Source organism: Leuresthes tenuis, unplaced genomic scaffold (genome assembly GCF_036924035.1).
Source record: "Leuresthes tenuis unplaced genomic scaffold, fLeuTen1.0.hap1 SCAF_24, whole genome shotgun sequence".
In the NCBI taxonomy this organism is placed as follows: domain Eukaryota; kingdom Metazoa; phylum Chordata; class Actinopteri; order Atheriniformes; family Atherinopsidae; genus Leuresthes; species Leuresthes tenuis.
The window spans coordinates 20,041,912-20,060,365 of NW_027325378.1; the positions used below are offsets into that span (position 1 = coordinate 20,041,912).

The 18,454-nt window shown below is 40.6% G+C and overlaps 1 protein-coding gene across 4 annotated transcripts in view; it reads right to left on the minus strand.

The window, feature by feature from the left end:
- Positions 1 to 815: 815 nt before the first annotated feature.
- Positions 816 to 18,454, minus strand: part of mkxa (mohawk homeobox a) — a 30,276-nt gene continuing 12,637 nt past the window's right edge. Inside the window, exons 6-8 of one of the 4 annotated variants that reach the window (XM_072378842.1) lie at positions 13,856 to 13,912; positions 3,347 to 3,380; positions 816 to 3,222 (exon numbers count right to left, since the gene is read on the minus strand). In XM_072378842.1, the coding sequence (XP_072234943.1) occupies positions 3,015 to 3,222; positions 3,347 to 3,380; positions 13,856 to 13,912 (299 nt within the window). In that variant the 3' untranslated portion in view covers positions 816 to 3,014. The remainder of the gene's footprint in view (positions 3,223 to 3,346; positions 3,381 to 13,855; positions 13,913 to 18,454) is intronic. The other 3 variants (XM_072378840.1, XM_072378843.1, XM_072378841.1) reach the window with 3 other exon arrangements.

Below are 18,454 nucleotides of genomic sequence, written 5' to 3' on the forward strand. Positions count from 1 at the left end.
ATTATATGTGCAGACTACTCTTGAACTCCATGTCACAAAGGTGGATGTAGGTAATCCAAACTTTATGAAATCTTTATCTAAACCATTTATCTCGTGCTTCTGCTGCCAAACTGAACTCATGAGAGACAGATATTGACCTAATCCCGAGTCAAATAAATAAAGTGAAATGCACAACATCCTTCTAAAGATAACAAAGATACACAGGAGATGGCAATCGCTGGGGCTCAGACCGCTAATGTGTGGTGTGTGGTTAACGCAGATCACTGGTGTATGCGCTGAGCTCCTCCAGCGGTATGCCATGATTATTTTGTTTAGCTTTTAAAAACCTCCCCGCATTTTGTTTTGTAAACAATCATATTATATATTGGGATCAGTGTTAAGTGGTGGCCCATGGTTAGGACAAAGCCTGGTGACAGCAACAACTGAAGACTGAAGTTTCTCTACAGAGTAGAGGTTTGCACTTTCTTCAACGAGGAGAGAACATGACTTCCAAAGTGTAGACACTGACACTCTGCTCTTTTGTGTCTTTAAAGCTGCACAACAAAAGTTTTTTATGTTAAGCTAACTTTTGGGACATACAGTCCCGAGATTTAATGTACAGGTTTGTTTCTTTTTCATGTTGCAGTATGAAAAAGAAACACAGCTTCAAATGAGTGTTAATGTTCAAGAAGTTTGGACGCATGTCAGATCTTTGCAGTTTGATGCTTTTAGTTTGTGTTCTGCTGCTCCAAGTTGCTTTAAACTTCTACTAGTGCACTTAGTAAAAGAGCGACTCATTTCATTCAGATGTTTTCAGATGTTTATTCTTTGCTGTGACCAAGTAACAACTGTTTTTTATAAAAGATATCTTACAAGAGCTCAAAATCAGACAATACAATGAGATATGTATTTGGTCATTGGATTGAAAATCCAGTCTCCATCAAAATTAACAAAAAAAAAGTCTCAATTTATATAACTTAACAATAAAAAAAAAAACTGTTGTCACTCTTACTTTGCTTTGACAAAGTCTGTAGTAATAATTTATAAGTTTAATACATACTGTTGCTATGTTGTGAACGCAGGGTTTGTGCTGGAGAAAGTACAGTACCAAAGTCATGTCTGGAGAAAACCCCTGTGTTTACATCACTGTTGGGGGAGCGATGACAGGATGGCAGAACAACAGAGGGTTATTTCTGAGCACTCCCTCCCCCTCCTCCCGGCGTGCGGCTATCGTGTGAGGTGTGAGGGTCACGAGTGGTCCAGACGTGCTGAGAAACACAAGGCGCGGCACCACTCACAGCTACCATGCCTGGATCAAGAGTATAAAAACACATGTTGGAGCCTAACATCCCCACTGCATAAGCAAACAGTGCCTGGGGATTGGCGAGTGCGATTCATTTCATTATACTTCCATAGGTACACTAATCAAAACCTTCATTTATTTGACTTTTCTTCCATTGACAACCAAGGACTTTAAGTGCGGCCTTTTTTTTTCAACAGTTTGCACATTCAAGACATGTAAAAAAAAAATTAAAAAAAGCCAAAAAGTCCCCATGTGCAGCTTCACTCCCTCTCAAAGTCCTTGACCATAACAACAGTCTTGGTGTCATAAAAATTAACACTGCACAATTTCTGAAAGAGTGTACATTTTGACACACATAAACAGTACCTTGAAGATATACATAAAATTAAAAAGTCAGCACAGAGGGCCAACTTCAGTTTCTTCCATTAGTCCAACTTGAATTTCCCCATTTGTGAGCTTGGCATTGCTCACTACAAACGTTTACAACATATGCACCATATATAAGTACTTTCTCAAGAAGAGGTTCTTTCCACTGAATGACAAAAGAAACTAAACGGGAGAAACCAAGTTTTGATCGAAAACAAAACAACCAGACACAAGCAGGTCGACAATAACAAATTAATACTTGCTTGGCTGACATAATACTGTTTTCGAAGTAAAAAAGTGGGGTACAAAATCAAACTTTTAAGCCTTTCCTCTGTCGTCTTGTAAACAGCTATTTGAATGTAATGTTAAACAGCTGAGAATGGATGAGGAACAAAAGGCGTGTGTGTGTGTGTGAGTAAAGGCAACACTGTCCACATAAAACACTGATATTGCAAAGTAAAAACATCCCTTTTAGGTCACTGCATTCTTCCACTGAACTTGCAGATCTGCGTAAATGTGTCTTCAAATGGGTCCAGCCGAGCGCTTGTGCACATTTCAGCAACTAAAAGCCGCGATAAGAAAAGAATCCTTCGCTGGTTAATGAAATCCAAGGCCGAGATGTGGACAGGGAGGAGAGAGCTGGCTGCTTATCTACATATCCAGAAGTTACTGAAGGCCTGCCAGAAACTAAGTCTACTGAGACACAGCAGTGTTCAGTTTACAGTCAAAATGAAGACTCCAGTCAAAATAAGAACAATGCCTTTGGCTAATTCATGTTGGGCATTTTCTACACAGCTGTGTATCTATGCAGGTGTGTGCTATTTGAGCTCATCAGTGCCACAGATAGTGAGCTCACTGAGTCTTTAAGGCACTTAATGTTGCTGGGAGTTTCCACACGCAAAGCAAATGCTGAATAATGGCTGCGATGCAAGATGTTCCTCCACAAACTCCAGAGGCACCTCAGTGTCAGTATGCCCATTAACCACTATCAGTTCATCGAAACAACAACAGGCACTTTGGTAATTTCAAAAACTGAAGCATATAAAAGAAGAATTTTTTTAAAAAGACTCGTAAAAAATAAGTTAACATTACAAAAGTGTCATGTTTTAAGAAATGCTGCGGTGACACTCTCACATCAGTCCAGTTAAGAAAAAGGATGATAAAGGCCTCTTTTGAAGATTTTCAATAACACCAAATAGAATGAGTTTTATTTTGCTCCAAACCCACCCTCCCCCTCTCTCCATGATTTACCGTCCTTAAACAAAGTTCTTTTCATTTCTGAGGGAATTTATTTGGATTCCAGCAAGTTTACTGAAATAGGACTGTTTGCGCGTTTGCATAGAGGGATGGGAGGATGACGTCAGAGCTAATATTTTTGGACCAGCGGCACTTTAACAGTCTTGATCTCTGCTATATGGGAGGATTTCTGGATGATGCAGCTGGTTGTCCCGGACGCGCTGTCCTTCCCCTGTGCTAAGTTGGTCAAGGCCATGGCAGCGTTGATCTCCTTCCAGTACGTCTCATCTTTACCCTTCACCTTCTCCTTCTGCGTAGCTGCGACGCCACTGCTGCCGCTGACGATCAACAGAACACGCACACATGCACAAAGAGAAACAAACAGAACACATTAGAGGTCAAGCTTAGCTTGTAAATAGAAGGAATTTATCTGGGCTGCAAGGTAAGTGAAAGTCCACTCACATGTCAAATTTACTTGATCCATGGTCTGTGGTTTCTGAAAGCACAAATGGGGGGAAAAAAGGGTCAATTTTCAAGAGTTCTCTGGTTTCAATGAAGATTTTTCAGAATCTTGCTGAAACATGCATGTTTAGGTGGCGTGTCTGTGTGTGTGTGTGTGCCAAGTTTTGTAGGTTCTGTACTGTACTGTATGTGTACACCCTGTCCTGCACAAACATGTGTTGCTCTGTTTTCTCTCTTTACTCAAGATGCTGGACAAAAAAAGGACGTTTTCAAGAAGCCGTCAAGCAGCAAGGTGACTAATAGGATCGAGATGAAAGATGTTTCTTATGACTCATAAACTCCATTCTCTAATATTTAGTTCAAAAACAAATGGACTCAGGCCAATGTAATTGACTTGTCTAAGGAAATCAGATTGAAAATGACTGAGCGTAAAAGATTTGAGTGGGAATGGAAAGGCAGTAAGTGAGTCAGTGAGAGAAAGACGGATGCCTGCTCACTTTTTTTTCCTTCAAATGGGAGCAATCTCTATCTCATATGTGAAACATTAGCGAGGAATAGCAAAGTCGTTAAACAATGAAACCAAACTTCTCTTCGGGGCAGCCAGTGTGTTTATTTCAGCATACTATTTACTGAGTGTTCATGTGGGTTTGGGGTGGGGGGGTTCATCACTGTAAGTATCTTGTGCTGAACCTGTCTTCTCTCTTAGGCTAATCGTTAGGTGAGTTTTGCCCAGCAAAGAATATGATGAGAAAGGCTTGGCATTTCATGAGGCAAAGCGAGCAGAGCATCTGGATTTTCTAGCCTAGCAGCCTCAAGACTGTCTAAGTCAACTAAACACACAACGATGACCCTATCAGCTAGTAAGAGGTTTGGGCTTAAACAGGTAACGATGATTGGATGACTTAAGAATGTTCAAAAGACATTAAATTCTCTGAATTTCCATCTAGTCCTAACATACTAAAGTAGTTCTTCCATTGCTCATGACAACTACCTCACCCAGGGATACCCAGTCCCCTGTAACAACACACCCCATGCCACATTCCCTAATAAAGTAAATGACTAAACCTGAGCTGCTGTTTTAACAAGCCCTTCCTTGCGCCACCATCACCGCAAAACAACACACGACGGGCGTTGCTAAACGTTCCCTCTCGCTAATGAAAATCTTCATTTTCACTGGAATCTATGATTTCAAGGGACTGCAAAAGGTTGTGCAAGGACACTGTGTTCAGAGTTTAGCATTGTTAACAGACAGCAACAGAGCCCGCTGGCCCAAACTCAGAAATTCTCTGCCATCAGAAAGAGCGCTAACATTAAATTTTGCCTGTTGTGCTTTGCCACATCTAACCTTGCTTTTCACAAAATACTGCAAAATGGTTTTCAGGACTTTGCAAGCTGCCATAAGCAATTAATTACCCCACACTCCTTGCTCTGTTCCTTTCTATTTTTCAAAAACCATTCTCATGTTGCGTGACCCATATTGACAGTGCAGGGTTTGTGGTGCCTTGGGCTAATGTCAGCCTGATTATGAAATTTCCTGTAGTGTTCCACTTTGTTTTGTAATAGGTGTATTCCACAGAGATGAAACAGACGTCTCTCGCCACATTTTTCCTGTGTTGATCATTCTTAGAAGAGGAGAAGAACTATGCGTGCACACGTGTGCGGGAGATGAGGACACGATGACCCAGAGGTATAACACCACAGGATGAGGATTTAGGTTATGGCTTGTTGAAAATTTCCAACATTATCTTCACATTCTCATCTGGCCACAACTCCCTGCTGTCCTATCTTTGCATCAACCTTTATCTTGCTTTACCAGCAACAGATAGTCGAGTACTCGAGGCTGACCATTCTGATGCATTCCTCTCTAACAAAAAGCAACTTCGTGTTGCGTCAGAATTAAAGTTATTCACAGCCGATAATGTTATTACCTCTACCTTGTCTCTAGTGTTTAATCCCTCTTGGCTTTCTAGATATTTTTCTAACTTAGTTTTTCTAGTTTTTTTAGTCTAGTGAGTGTCAAGTAGATAACCGAAGACTGCGAAGGCATCCTCTCTGCACTCTGTTTCTATCTACTATCTTAACTGTTGCTATGTGCTGCAGAGCAGATCGGTTCTGATTACAAATATGCAAAACTCTCCATAATCCCAGCACTGTAATTATAGGCCAATTATATTGTTTTTTTATGTGTTATTTATGTCCCCCCCAAGATATATTAGGTCAGTGTTTACTGCCACTCATGTAAAGATTAGCTGGTGACAGCAGAGAAAAGGTCAAGAGCTGCAACATCAAAGACAAGCAACACGCAAGAGAAAATTAGTATTTGTACGCTCTGAAGTCACTGTGGGCTGCAAAGCGCAGCATGTTGAGTTTTTCCATCCACAACTTTAAGTGTTTCCAGTGTGTGTGAGGCAGCCACTGTCCAGATGCTCTGTTCTGAACATAACAGTGTTTTCTTGGAGGTCTTAAGCAGGTGGAGGTGTGTTTGCAAAGCTGACTCCATCTACCATGTACCCACATGTGACAAGACACCATTCTGTGCTCTTTGGGAGCACCTAACCGCTTGAATCTGGTAATGCACTACTGCAAGCAAAAACTGTATTTCCAAAGCCCCTTGCCTAAAACATCAAAAACTAAGATTTTTATAAACAAGAGCAGCGCCAACATCTCAATAAATCGCCAATAAATCACTGAGAACCACTGTTATTCCTTTTTCTTTTTTTCTTTGCTTTACTACCTTGCTACTGAACACTCAGTCAACTTTGCTGTTGCCTTTGGGCTTCTCTAACAGTGGGGTTTCACGGACCGCCACAGAGGAAAGCTAAGAAGTCTGATGGTTTCTGGCGTCATGGTGGAAGGCCAAAAATACTAGCTCATTTAACATTGTGGCTGGGTGATGAAGGAGCAAAAAAAGAAAGACTAGCTTTAACAAATCTTGGTGAATAAGAGAGAAAACAAGCAGGGGCTGACAAATTAGAGAGGGAATGATGTTCCACCTGTTAAGATTACTATATAGGAGAGTGGCTCGCTATCATCATTACCATGTGGTGCTGTTGTTAGCAACACACAACAATAAACAAGGCAGGCCCTTCTGCACAAACCATGGGTTGGGCTGACTTAGGCAGAGAAATAAACACACTAACACACACATACACAAAAACCATTTTATGACACTTCAGGCGTTTAGCTGGCAGTCTTACATTAAAGTTACTCTAATTTAGTGTGCATTTTTAGTCACCATGAGTTGCATGTTGCAAAGAATAATCTACAAAATTCCTTTAAATTTAATTCTATTTTTTCTTTAATCTGACTTTAGATTTCCGAGGAATAACTTGGCATTTCTGTCATGGTCATGGGTGTTGTTTTAAATATAAGGATAAAAAAAGCTCATTTTGAATTTCATACAGAACCAGGGCAGCCATTTCCTCTGACACGATGCGACGCTGAGCAAATGACTTGCAACCTCAAGATGAATTCTCCTGACTTCCTAATACTATTCACTGGCTAAAAAGTAACCCACTGATATCTGTGAAACTATTTAGAGATTTCCAAAGTAACTTTTTGGATGCCAAGTTGTGAAAAAGCTCATCAGCTGGAAGTCACTCAACACGCTTACATGCACAGTTGAGACAAGCTACATTTACAGGTTGACCTGGTCATTAACTGGACCACCGTCCATGTTCCGCTGTACACGTATGAGAGCAAAATCATGTTAGTGACTGATGGATGTCCGAGAGCCAGGATGCTCCGGACCATGTGACTAAACGGCCAAAGATTCTGCTCCTTCTAACTTTCTCTGTGGTCGATTATTGTACATGCAAGTATAGCTGAATTCACGACACAGACGCTGTTTATAAGTTACTAGGATGATGATTTCATCAGATAATGCTACAATTATAAAAGCAGGATTTTATTAGAGCAGAGCGACAGTCTGAAAATGCTTTAAGTGGCTACAAACTGACATGTGGTCTTAATGAGCTGATTTTCAATCACAATTTCTAACACGTTTTGCTTTTTGACGAAGAAAACCTGGCAACTTAAACGTTATCTAAAAAAAGACTGCAATAAGTTGTCTCGGCGCATTCTGTGTCAGTGGGCAGACAGTGAAATTAGTTTACTTCGCTATAACTAAAGAGAGGAAGGCTGATGAAGTTGGACATACACACAAACAAATCCAAAGCAAATTGATGAAGTAAAGAAATGAGCTCAGCTGATGTCCTTTAAAGCAGGTGATGAGAAACAGAGTGAAGCTGCAGACTCCACAATCTGCTCACTGCTGGCCTGTGCAACCACAGCACAGGTCAGAAAGAAACCGGTTCAGCATGTCGTTATACAGCCTCTTTGAAGTCTCATGCAGCCAATAAAGCTCTGAGAATGAGTCAGGAGTTACTACAATCACAGATGGGTCATAATGCTGCACTAAACAGAGTGTGTATCTCCCTGCAACCTCGACTCTACCTACGTCAACAAATGTGCCATGAAAGCTTAGCAGATGCTATCTTCATATGCAGATGTGTGACTGCTTCCATTAATTTTTTTTAGACATGTCTCTTTGGTTAATATAAAAAAGGAAATGGCAAACCCTTCAGGCCACATACTGTGACATCTGCTGATGCTATCTCTGATTTGAGCCACAAGGTGTTAGACTCATGTTTTTGGCCTCTGAGATCTATCTTTCATATATACACTATTTACTGGTGGTGTGTGCCTTTTATAATGTCAAGAAGAGTCTGTAAATGAAGTTAGAGATGCCTTGGCACTCCACTGCCTTATGATCTGCCAACACTACTTTTATATTATCCCTCTCTTTGACTTTCTTCGGGTGCTGAATAAGCCAAAGGGTCCAAAAAACCAAAATGTCAATTCCACTCAGTTAGCCAAAGACATCATACATGGAGCGAGTTTAATGTCTTCTCCATTTGTCCTGACAACATTTTCATCACTTAAAAAATGTTGAATAATTAGATTCTACACTTTTAAAAAGTAGATATGGGCAGCAACACAGCCAGACAGATACTAATCCGCTTACCAAACAATGATCCCAGGGCATTGCTTTTTCTGTGCTGCTTTTTTTTTCCTTGTGTCTGCCCAGCAGATGACACACTGGTGAGGTTGCGGTTGGGCCAGATAACCAAGCAATGAGGATTGCCTTATGTCTTCTCGCTAGATGGAGAAATAATAACAGTGTTTCAGATGTTTAAACACTGCCAGGTTGTCATTGTGTTTACGAGTGCCAGTAAACACAGCGTAATCAGGGCCTCCGAAAATCAGCCAAAATGGGAAGAGAGTCTTGTTCAAGAAAGCAGTGTAAATACGTTGTCTTGGTGGGTGTGCAAGTCTCTGTATGGCTGTGCGTGGTTTTCCACAGTGTTGTGGACAACCAAAAAACATGAATCAACAGGCTCATCATGATCAGGAATTGGGAGTTGACATGGCAACAGATGATAATCACAAAAAGAGTGAAAAGGAGAGATATGTGACCAGATCCTGCTTCAAGTGTTGGTTTAATGAAAACAGGAACACATGGCTGATGATGAACAGACGAGCCTGTTATCACTGCTTTGATAGAGCAGGTAGAAAAGAGACAAAACAGGCCCGACTGTCCAGCACAAGGCGCTTTCATCACAGCTTTCTCAGTGACATCCCTTGGGATGAATGGCTGTTGTTTGCGGTGTACAAAACACACACATTAAGTGAGTGAAAAAAAAGGAGGAACCACAAGTAAACGTTATTCAGATTTTTAAGTGTTTACATGTGCACAAAAATAGCCTTTTTTGGGGATCTGGTGGCCAAATGATATGTTTGCGCAGTACTCACTGCATCATTATGTTGCAATTTTTCACAGTGGTAGTTCAGTTGCTCTCTCACACTCTTAGGGGATTTCTGTGTGTGTGTGTTCTGCGTCCTCACTGGGTCACACCTCTGCTCTCTTGTTAAACTTCTCTCTGCTCTCCTCCATCCCGTGGGAACACAATGGCTGTCTATTGTTCTAGACACGGCTTGGTTTTTAAAATGGAAACAATTTGTTTTTTACACAGAGCAGGGTAGTGTGGCTTGATTTCACTGACTAGGCAGGCAGCTGAGTTCTCTGAATCCAGTGACCTGATTGTGTGTGCGTGCACAATTGTCCCAGAAAGTCTTGGCATGCCGACGATTTAAAAATGATCAGGTTGAGAGGGCTTATTATTCCACTCTCCTCCAGTTCTATGTTAGGAAGTTGCGTGCAAACAGTGTCTGTGTCGATGTTTGTCTGTTAACTCTTCTCTGCAGAATGATGGCTCAGTCTGTTGCAGCCTTCTATTTACTTTACACCCAGTCTCTGTGAAGTACTATGAAGCCATCTTCCAATGACAGAGGTACACTGCTGGGGCGTCCCCCCCCCCTCTCCTCACACTGTCTTTTTTATCCACCTTTCCATTCACATGAAGCTGTACCTCATACCAGGATTAAACCGTACCTCTGCCAACTGCTAGTTGTTCCCACCATTGAAGCCACCACACCCTGAAGCACTTCACATACCTCAAAAAAGACTTTGCTTCATAGCATGTTTATGAATTCTAGTATATTTCTTAGTAGGGGTGGGCGATATGACGATATTAAATCGTGAACGATTGCAACGTGAAGACGATCCGTAACGATATGTCAAACTGCAGAGATTGTGGGATCGTCGAGGGCACATTCTATAAATTGCAGTTCTATGCTGATGCACCAACGCACCAGACGTATTACATCGTCAACCTGACCGACCAATCACAGCGAATTACTGGCAGTGACGCACTTTCTTACCCGCCTCCTTATTTTTGTGTGTAGCAGTAGCCCATGGAGAGCCATGGATGAAAGCCAAACAGAGGAGTTGGTCACTAAAAAAATTAATTCCACCTCCATGATTTGGAATTGGTTTGGATTTTCCGCAACTGATCAAGTGCAAGCAAATGTAATTTGCAAAGTTTGCACAGAAACGGTTCGCACGTGGGGTGGCAACACCACGAACCTGTTCAATCACTTGAAGAGGAAGCATCCCAAACAGTATGCTGAGAGCGAAACAGCGAGGGGCCCGGTGGTACCGGCACCGCAGGCGGAGGCAGCAGCTAGCGTAAGACCAAAATAGACAACATTAAAACAGGCATTTGACAAAGGCACTCAGAAAGTAACAGAAGCAGTTACCTTTTATCTTGCAAAAGATATGGAACCATTCAAGACGGTAGAAAAGGAGTTGTTCGAACGTCTGCTTCAAGTAGTTGACCCGCGGTACGAGCTGCCCAGTCGAAAATACTTCTGCAACACTGTCTGTTTTTCACTTATTCAATTTAAGATTGTGATAAAATCGAAATCGTGATTTTATTTTTGCCATATCGCCCAACCCTATTTCTTATATATATTATATTATCTATAGTGTCACATGTCCAGCCCACATTTAAATGACACTGCAAATGAGGACTGTTTCTCACTAACCTTTGAAATAAAAAAGGACTTACCCATAAGAACCCATGTCCATTTCTCCTTAAAGAAAATTTTAGGGAATACCAAACAGACTAAATGGACCACATAGATCACATTTCTGTAAAAAACTCAAGTTTCAAGGACCCATTTTGGTAAATTTATTTTAGTTTCAATCATCTCTCACCATGGGTCCTTGTAATGAGTAATACAACATGAGATTAACTTAGTGCGGAATTCACCTAGCAAGCAACAGCAATATGTTTGTTTGGTGAGATTGGAGAAACAAAGATTTTACAGCCAGTGGTAAATCTGAACATATCTGCGCATATTTAACCAGCATCTGGTTGATTGAGGCTCTGTACTGCTGATGATTTCAGGAAAAAAGGAATGCGAATTGAAAATTAGCTAAAAAACACAATCCTGTCAGGTTTTTGGAAGGGCCACATAGGTCTGAAATATGTTATCTGGTGATTTGGTCGAATTTACAGGATACTGTTGCATAAGCCCATAAGCCCAGTTTAGAGTTGAATCATTTTTATATTAGACTTCACATCTGCCTGCCTTTGCTGGTGAGTGAAAAAAAAGAAAGTAAGCACTATTTTTGTCTTGCTTTTTTGCTTTGCTGCTGACAGCCAAAATTCATTAACAAGTTCACTTAGCTTCAGAAAAAAGCTAGTGATGTTTTACCAGTACTTTGTATAATGTTTTATATCTTCACTAGGAAATGGGACTACTGGTTGGCATTTACTTTTTTTTCCTGGTCAGAGGCTGGACATTCTGAGTTCCCATTTATCAGTGAATGCAGCACTGCACCAGAACCCGTCATTACAAAAACTTATCACACCTAAAGCACAGTGCAACAGCAACAGCTCTTAACATGAGCCTCTAAAAACGTTAATTGAGCCAATGATGGTTCAGTAATTTGAATTAATATTAACCTTGTAGATGGCTAGGCATGACTTTACTTCAGTGTTCCTATCTGGGATGCAATGTTTGACGAACCTGGGCCAGTTCAGTACATGAGTTGCAACAAGATTGCGCCAAAAAGAGGGATCACGACCAACTGTCCCTCGTTGAGTTGAGATTAGGGAAATATTGGTGTTTTAGTGTTGTGGTAAAGTGGCTATAGGGTCGACAATGCCACTTGGGGAATTGAACTCCAGGAAATTTTCTTATTGATATAAATAAGGCACAAAGGTAGGGCAGAGATGTGTTTTCACAATAAAATTAAGATTTCTATTCCAACCAAAATAACTCAACCAGTGCTGGAGCTGCTATGAGAAAAAAAAAAAGATAACAAAGGAAATGTCGGTTAAAATTCTGTCTTTATTGAAACAGTAATTAAAATAAGTATTTTGTAATGTTCAAATATATAAAAAAAATGAGTTAAAGATATTAAAATAACCTTTGAACCTATAGAAAAAGGATGCAGAGACTGCCTGTGGAGAGGCAGACTACACTGAGGAGTGCCCAGGGGTACTACCACTACTCACCACTAGTGTTACACAGCAATTCTCAAATCACACGGTGCAATCAATACTATAGTCCCAGTGCTTCTACTCTCATGCAACAACATGAGGAAACCTCCTCACAAGTGCTTAGCCTCCCCATAATCCAACACTCTGCTCCTGAAAGAAAAATAGCTAACAAAACAGAATGAAAAACAACCAAACTAAATCAACACAAGTGGTAAGATAACCACTTAACCTAAATATAAGTAATATGGTTGGATTAACCACAAAATTAAAGAGGAACTCCGGTATTTTTAAACCCAGCGCGCTGCTGCAGCACAGCTTATTTACTCCTTGCTCTGTGACAGTCGGCTAGCTTCACACGTAATTTTCTACTGATAGTTTTGTGCAACATGGCAGGATATTTATCAGATTTTGACGATGTGGACGACAACTTTGAGTACGATGGACGTCCTTACCGGAGTAAATGAGCTGTGCTGCTGCGGCGGTCGTCGATGATGTCATCCCAGTCGACGAGTGTGTAGAAAGCCCTCTATAAGCACCCCGATAGCCGCCAATAACAACAACATTGCAGCTATGAACTTACAGTGCAATAGTACGCGTTCATTCATTCGTCTTAAAGTATTGGTGAAATAAAGACAGATAATTCCTTATTTAGAGGCTGCATCGTCTATGGCCCCGTTCACTCCATTATATGGATCTCGAGGTATCTAAATATCTTCCGAAGGACGTCGACTTTCACCAAACTGTTCTCGGTGAGTAGATAAACGTATTTCATGCCAGAAATAAGGTCTAGGTTTAAAAATACCGGAGTTCCCCTTTAACATGAACAAAGGCAAAACAGAGCAACAACTGAACAAAACAGCAGCTGGCCTGGCCGAGCAGTGAACCACCACCTAGGATCCCTAACTCCAGAAGCTTCCAATGTCAAAAGCCAGGAGGCCACAAGCAGGAAATCACAACACGGGCCGGATAGGAAGTGAGGTAGAGGGTGGAGAACAGCGTCAGGAGGGCTTTATACTAGTTGGCTTTCATTAGGGGCCAACTCAAGAGCCCCACTACACTTTGTTTGCTGTGTGTGGTAGTGTGAGCTCTCAGGCATGGTAGTGTATACTCTCCAATACGGTAATAAAGTGCTTTAATGGGTGGATTGGTGTGGAGAGGCAGTCATGTGCCTGCTTGCATGAGTAGAGCTGTAAAGACATGGCTGAAAAATGAGCTGTAGTTCTATAATCTATTATTTTTAATATTTTAACCAAAGCACATTAGGACCTCAGGAAATTGTGCCAACTTTCAAAACGGATCTACTTAAAAGTTTGTACCAAACAGACCTCACATAAGGAAATAACTTTTGTATAGCTTAACTACAAAACTCATGGGTGGTGTGGTGCATCGCACTGTTGCCTAACAGCGAGAAGGTTCCCCGTCTGAAACTCCACTGACTCCTTTCTGTTTGAAGCTGCATGTTCTCCACGTGTGTGCATGGATTGTTTCCGGGTGCTCTGGGTTCCTCCCAAAGTTGAAAAACATGTATGCTCTAAATCTAGCTAGTAGTGAGCATGGTTGTTTGTCTGTGTTGGCCCCGTGACTGACTTGCTACCTGTCCAGGGTGTACCCTGCTTCTTGCTCAACTGCAGCTGGGATGGGCTCCAAAGACCTATGGAAAAAAAATGCAATTATCTTGTATGCATTCATATTACCTAATGTTTCCCCTTGCCCACTCTAAGATCAGGTCTAGTCCTGTGCAAGTGACATAAGTAACTACATTCATTTGTACTGCAATGCTTTCTTCTTTTTTTTAAGAACAAACGTTTTGCAGCAAATACTGTTAAAAAATTCTTCATTTCTGAAGGCCTTGAACACTAAGCAGTGCGCATGGTTTTCCAACGCTTTTTTTCCTCTCCTCTGTAGTATATACTATTATTCACAAGTATTAAACATTTTAATTTCAATCAATGTCTTTATCTTTATAGACTATTTAAACCACTAACATCACCTAAACTATTTTAGTATTTCCATCACCTGATCTATTTCTTTTTTTTTCTAATTCTATTTTTATTATTGTAATCTAGAAATAAATCAAAAACTGTAATGAAGAATCTAAAATACTACCACACAGTCAAATATCCTGTAAACTTGCTCCATCCCACGTAATCAAATCTATGTTATCAATCACAAGATTTCTGAGAGAATGAGTGCTTCATCTGAAGTCACCCTTCCTAATCGACACACACTTTGGAGTTTTTCAGTTTATCCCATCAATAGTGTTTGATTAGATCATAAACATAAGTTTCTCGGTTATGACAGCCTCTTCTACATGAGAGTAGCCTTTGCAGATTTGTGTTATCTTCCTATCATTATGAGAAGCAATCCAAGAAGATATTCATTGAAGCTTAATTCTTCCTACCATGCTCTCTCTGCCTCTCAGCTGCTACCACCATTGTTGTTCTTCTCCCAGCAGGCTACTGCTGAGGAAACTCAATTCTTTATCTGGATGGAACAAGTTCCTCACTTACTCTCCTCCTTTCATCCCCTGCACACTGATTTCTAAACCCTAACCTGAACCCAGTGAGTCTTGGCAAGAGTTGCTGTCTTGGATAGCATCCTCAAACCCTCCTCGCTCTGTCTTCTCTTTCTCCTTTCCTATGGAACTATGGAAAGAGCAAATCATAGCCAGTCTGTCCACATCTCTAAATTCCTGGGACAAGAAGTCCACATCAATCACCGACTGGGAGTGGCTCATTGTCATTAAGTGGCCCTGCGTTGAGCATTGTCTTTTCTGTTGTCTACAGTAAATTTCAATACTGCTCATCAGTTAGCAAGCAGAACATCAAAGCATCAAGTCATACACAACCACCACCAGCCCTCAACACGACTGCTGCATACATCATCAAAGTTGAGTTTCTCTTTGAGAGGAAACAAGACAGATATTAATGGTAAAGGAAATCCAGTTTAGTATAACAAGTAACAAGTATATGTTGTTAGCTGAAAATATGAAAACAGCCATGACAGATTTTTTTTGTATTATCTCATCACAGAAATCCAAAAACTCACATTTCTTTCCACATTAATATTACTTTTCTTCCATTCATCTGGATGACTCCAGAGGTGCTTAAGTGCCACTGAACTCTCCATGATTCAATAACTGTCTGGCGCTCTCTGTGACCTAATTTGAAAGGCCCATAGGGTCTTAGCGGCTGCCATCAAACACTGCTGTTTTCACTGAGCGGGTTTGAAAGAGACCAATGTGTTCAACAGCACCTTAAGAAATAAGTTGTCAGATATATATTTCTGCGGCAGAAATCCTCAGTTTCATGTATGAATTTATGTGCAGTTGATTTTAGAAATAAATGATTAAACCATTTTGGCCAGTTTGAACATTGACACTTTATTTTTGGTCACTGCAGTCATATTCCCTTCACAATGATTTGTTATAACTTTGGTGATCCCTGAAATTGGTTGAGTACTTTGGTTTATAGTCTGATACATGCAAAACTAGCGGCTACCCCATCAAACTCAACTATTCTTTGTGTTTAGTTCTCTGCAACAGCTGTTGGTGTACCATAATACTGAATTAGGATGAAGAACAGGCCAAACAATATAAATGCCAGCATATTGGTATTTCCTATGTATATTGTCATTATCAGGATACAAATTTGACAGAAAAACAAATAAACAAGGTTTTGGTTTGAGGTTGGTCCATCACTTTTTTTGATGAATTCTTATGAAAGTTTGTGGGACAGATCAGGTGACCAGAGGATAAATGACTCCTGTGATTGCACTTTGAGTTCTACATGAAAAACTCTTCTAAGCTATAGGCACAGATTTACCTTCAGGGGCAGATGGGTTCTTGTAAGAGAATCCATCTTGCCAGGCTTCAAGCTATGCGTTTGTGTTCAAGGCACAGTGGATCGGAAACGTTGGCCTCCTTGACTGGCAATTGTGGTTATCAGTGTAATAACGTAGTCAATGTGAAACCTTTACGTAGCACCAGTTACACCACAACCAGAGAAAATCTGTTCCTTCACTTGTTTTCTCGATTGAAAAGATGATTGCTCCTCTTTCAGTTGGCCTCAACAAGAGTTTGATTTTAACCAACTGGCTCTGCTGTTTGAGGAAGTTGATAGACGTTTCATCCAATCACCTGCCAAGTATTTATGTAAAGTTCGTGCCCTTTTCCAAACAGTTTCCATGGATGACTTCCCAGATGGTTCTGAGCAACAAACCATCTGTCACATCAGGTTAAAAATGGATTGCCATGAACTTTGGTGACCCCGAGTTCTCATTTAGTGCCATCACAAGATCAAAATGTATCTAAAGACGTGACCAAATATCTACAAAAATGATGATCACATCTTGCACTTAGTGTTACTTGGCAAATGTTTTCAGGATAAATGGAGAAGCCTAATATTACTTTCAAAACATCAGCATATTAGCACTTTCACTGTGTAAGCAAACTGATCCAACTTTACCCACAAAGCTGCATGCTTGGTTGTTGAGTCTGACTCTTTTTCATCAGCTTATCGGCAATATGTCATCATCATAGTTCATTAGATGTGTACTTTATAGCAAGCACACAATAATCCTATTATTGGAAACTTACTGTTGACCACTGACAAGCTTCAAGCTATGGGTTCTTTTGCAAATCAATGGATGCACTGGCAAGCATTTCACTGTCACCATCAGGCTACTGTGTGCAGCTGTAACCAAAGTCCATTGAGGGGAGAACCTGAAAATACATGCCACTGTCAATCTCATGTAAAATGTCTGACCGAGATCTCTCAGTCTCAGTCCACAGAAAGGTTGGGATTCATTTGGCATGTAATGATATATATGATATTAAACGGAGTGAAATCTGGTACTGAGCAAGAAGAAAAACATTCAGACAAATTCCTGCCATTTAATATCCCATTAAAGGGTAATTTGGCATGAAACCCCTGGCATGTGCGATGGAATTCTATTGCTCCTTGTATTCAACGAAATTCCCGAAAGGCTTTGGACTACAGTGTGTGTGGATATGGGTGTTTGTACTAGATGTGTATGTGTATGTGCTCATTTGAGACCTGCGTGTTGTACATGAATGTGAGTCCTTTCAAGCCGACAGATGTTTAGTTTTCCACTGGGGTAAATCTACACTCTCCATCTTCTGCCACGTCTGACTGCCCTCACAGGAGCTCCGGCTGCACCCACAATAACCAACTGGCATAATAATGGACTTATAGCAAACGAGACAATAGTTGCCAGACACCACTTTTGCTTTGACCAATCGCGACTGTTTTCGCAACCTGGAATTCACTAAAAGAATGTGATACCATTTTGTGTTTCAGCTCTGTCTTTCAAGTGAAATAATTTTCCTCCCTACAAGCTAAAAATGTTGAAATATTTTGTTATTGTAAAAAAGAAAACTGGAGAACATTCAGCAATCTTCAAATATTATTTATTCTGTCATTTTTTTCCTCTGTGCAGCTGATATAACTACAGATTTATGTGAAATCTGCAACTCAGGGACACATTTTTCATGTCTTACAAAAACACAATAAACTATTTGTAAAAATAGTACGTGTTCACAACAGAAATATCTGGACTGTGGAATGCTGAGGGAAAAAAAAAAGTTGAGGAAATGATGCAAAGTGATTTCTCTTTCCAGTCTTTCATTTGCTGTCTGCTTGAGTAAGATCAAATGTCGAATTAAAATGTCATTTTCTCAACATTTCTTTGTTTTGTCTCTTTGAATGGTTGATCAGATCGGAGGGCCCCAGCAGGTGCTCAATCCCATGAGTCCACACGGCCTATGAGAACTTTCCATGTGCGGATTCAAAAGTTTCTCTGGCATGTAACAGAGTAACAATTCTGTAAGCGTGCCAGAGCCTGAGGAGTCCAAGAGGGAGATGTCCGCGCCAAGAAATTATATTAACCAGAGAGATAAAATAGTTATTCTCTATTAAAAACAGCAGGTCAGCCAGGTGAATCAAACCTTTTTTGGGATTTCTCTTATTAAAATCTGGTGGAGTGAAGGTTATTAGTCTCTTTTGGTCTATCCATCTTTTTCTTTCCTCCTCCATATGTGAGCCTCAGCAGGTGCTTTTGCAGTGGAAAAGCCTGATCTTTACTCAGGTCATGGGATTTTAAGTTGTTCGATCAAGAGAATTGTGCCTGTCGCAATTGTTGATGCATCTTATACAAACTCTGCACACACACT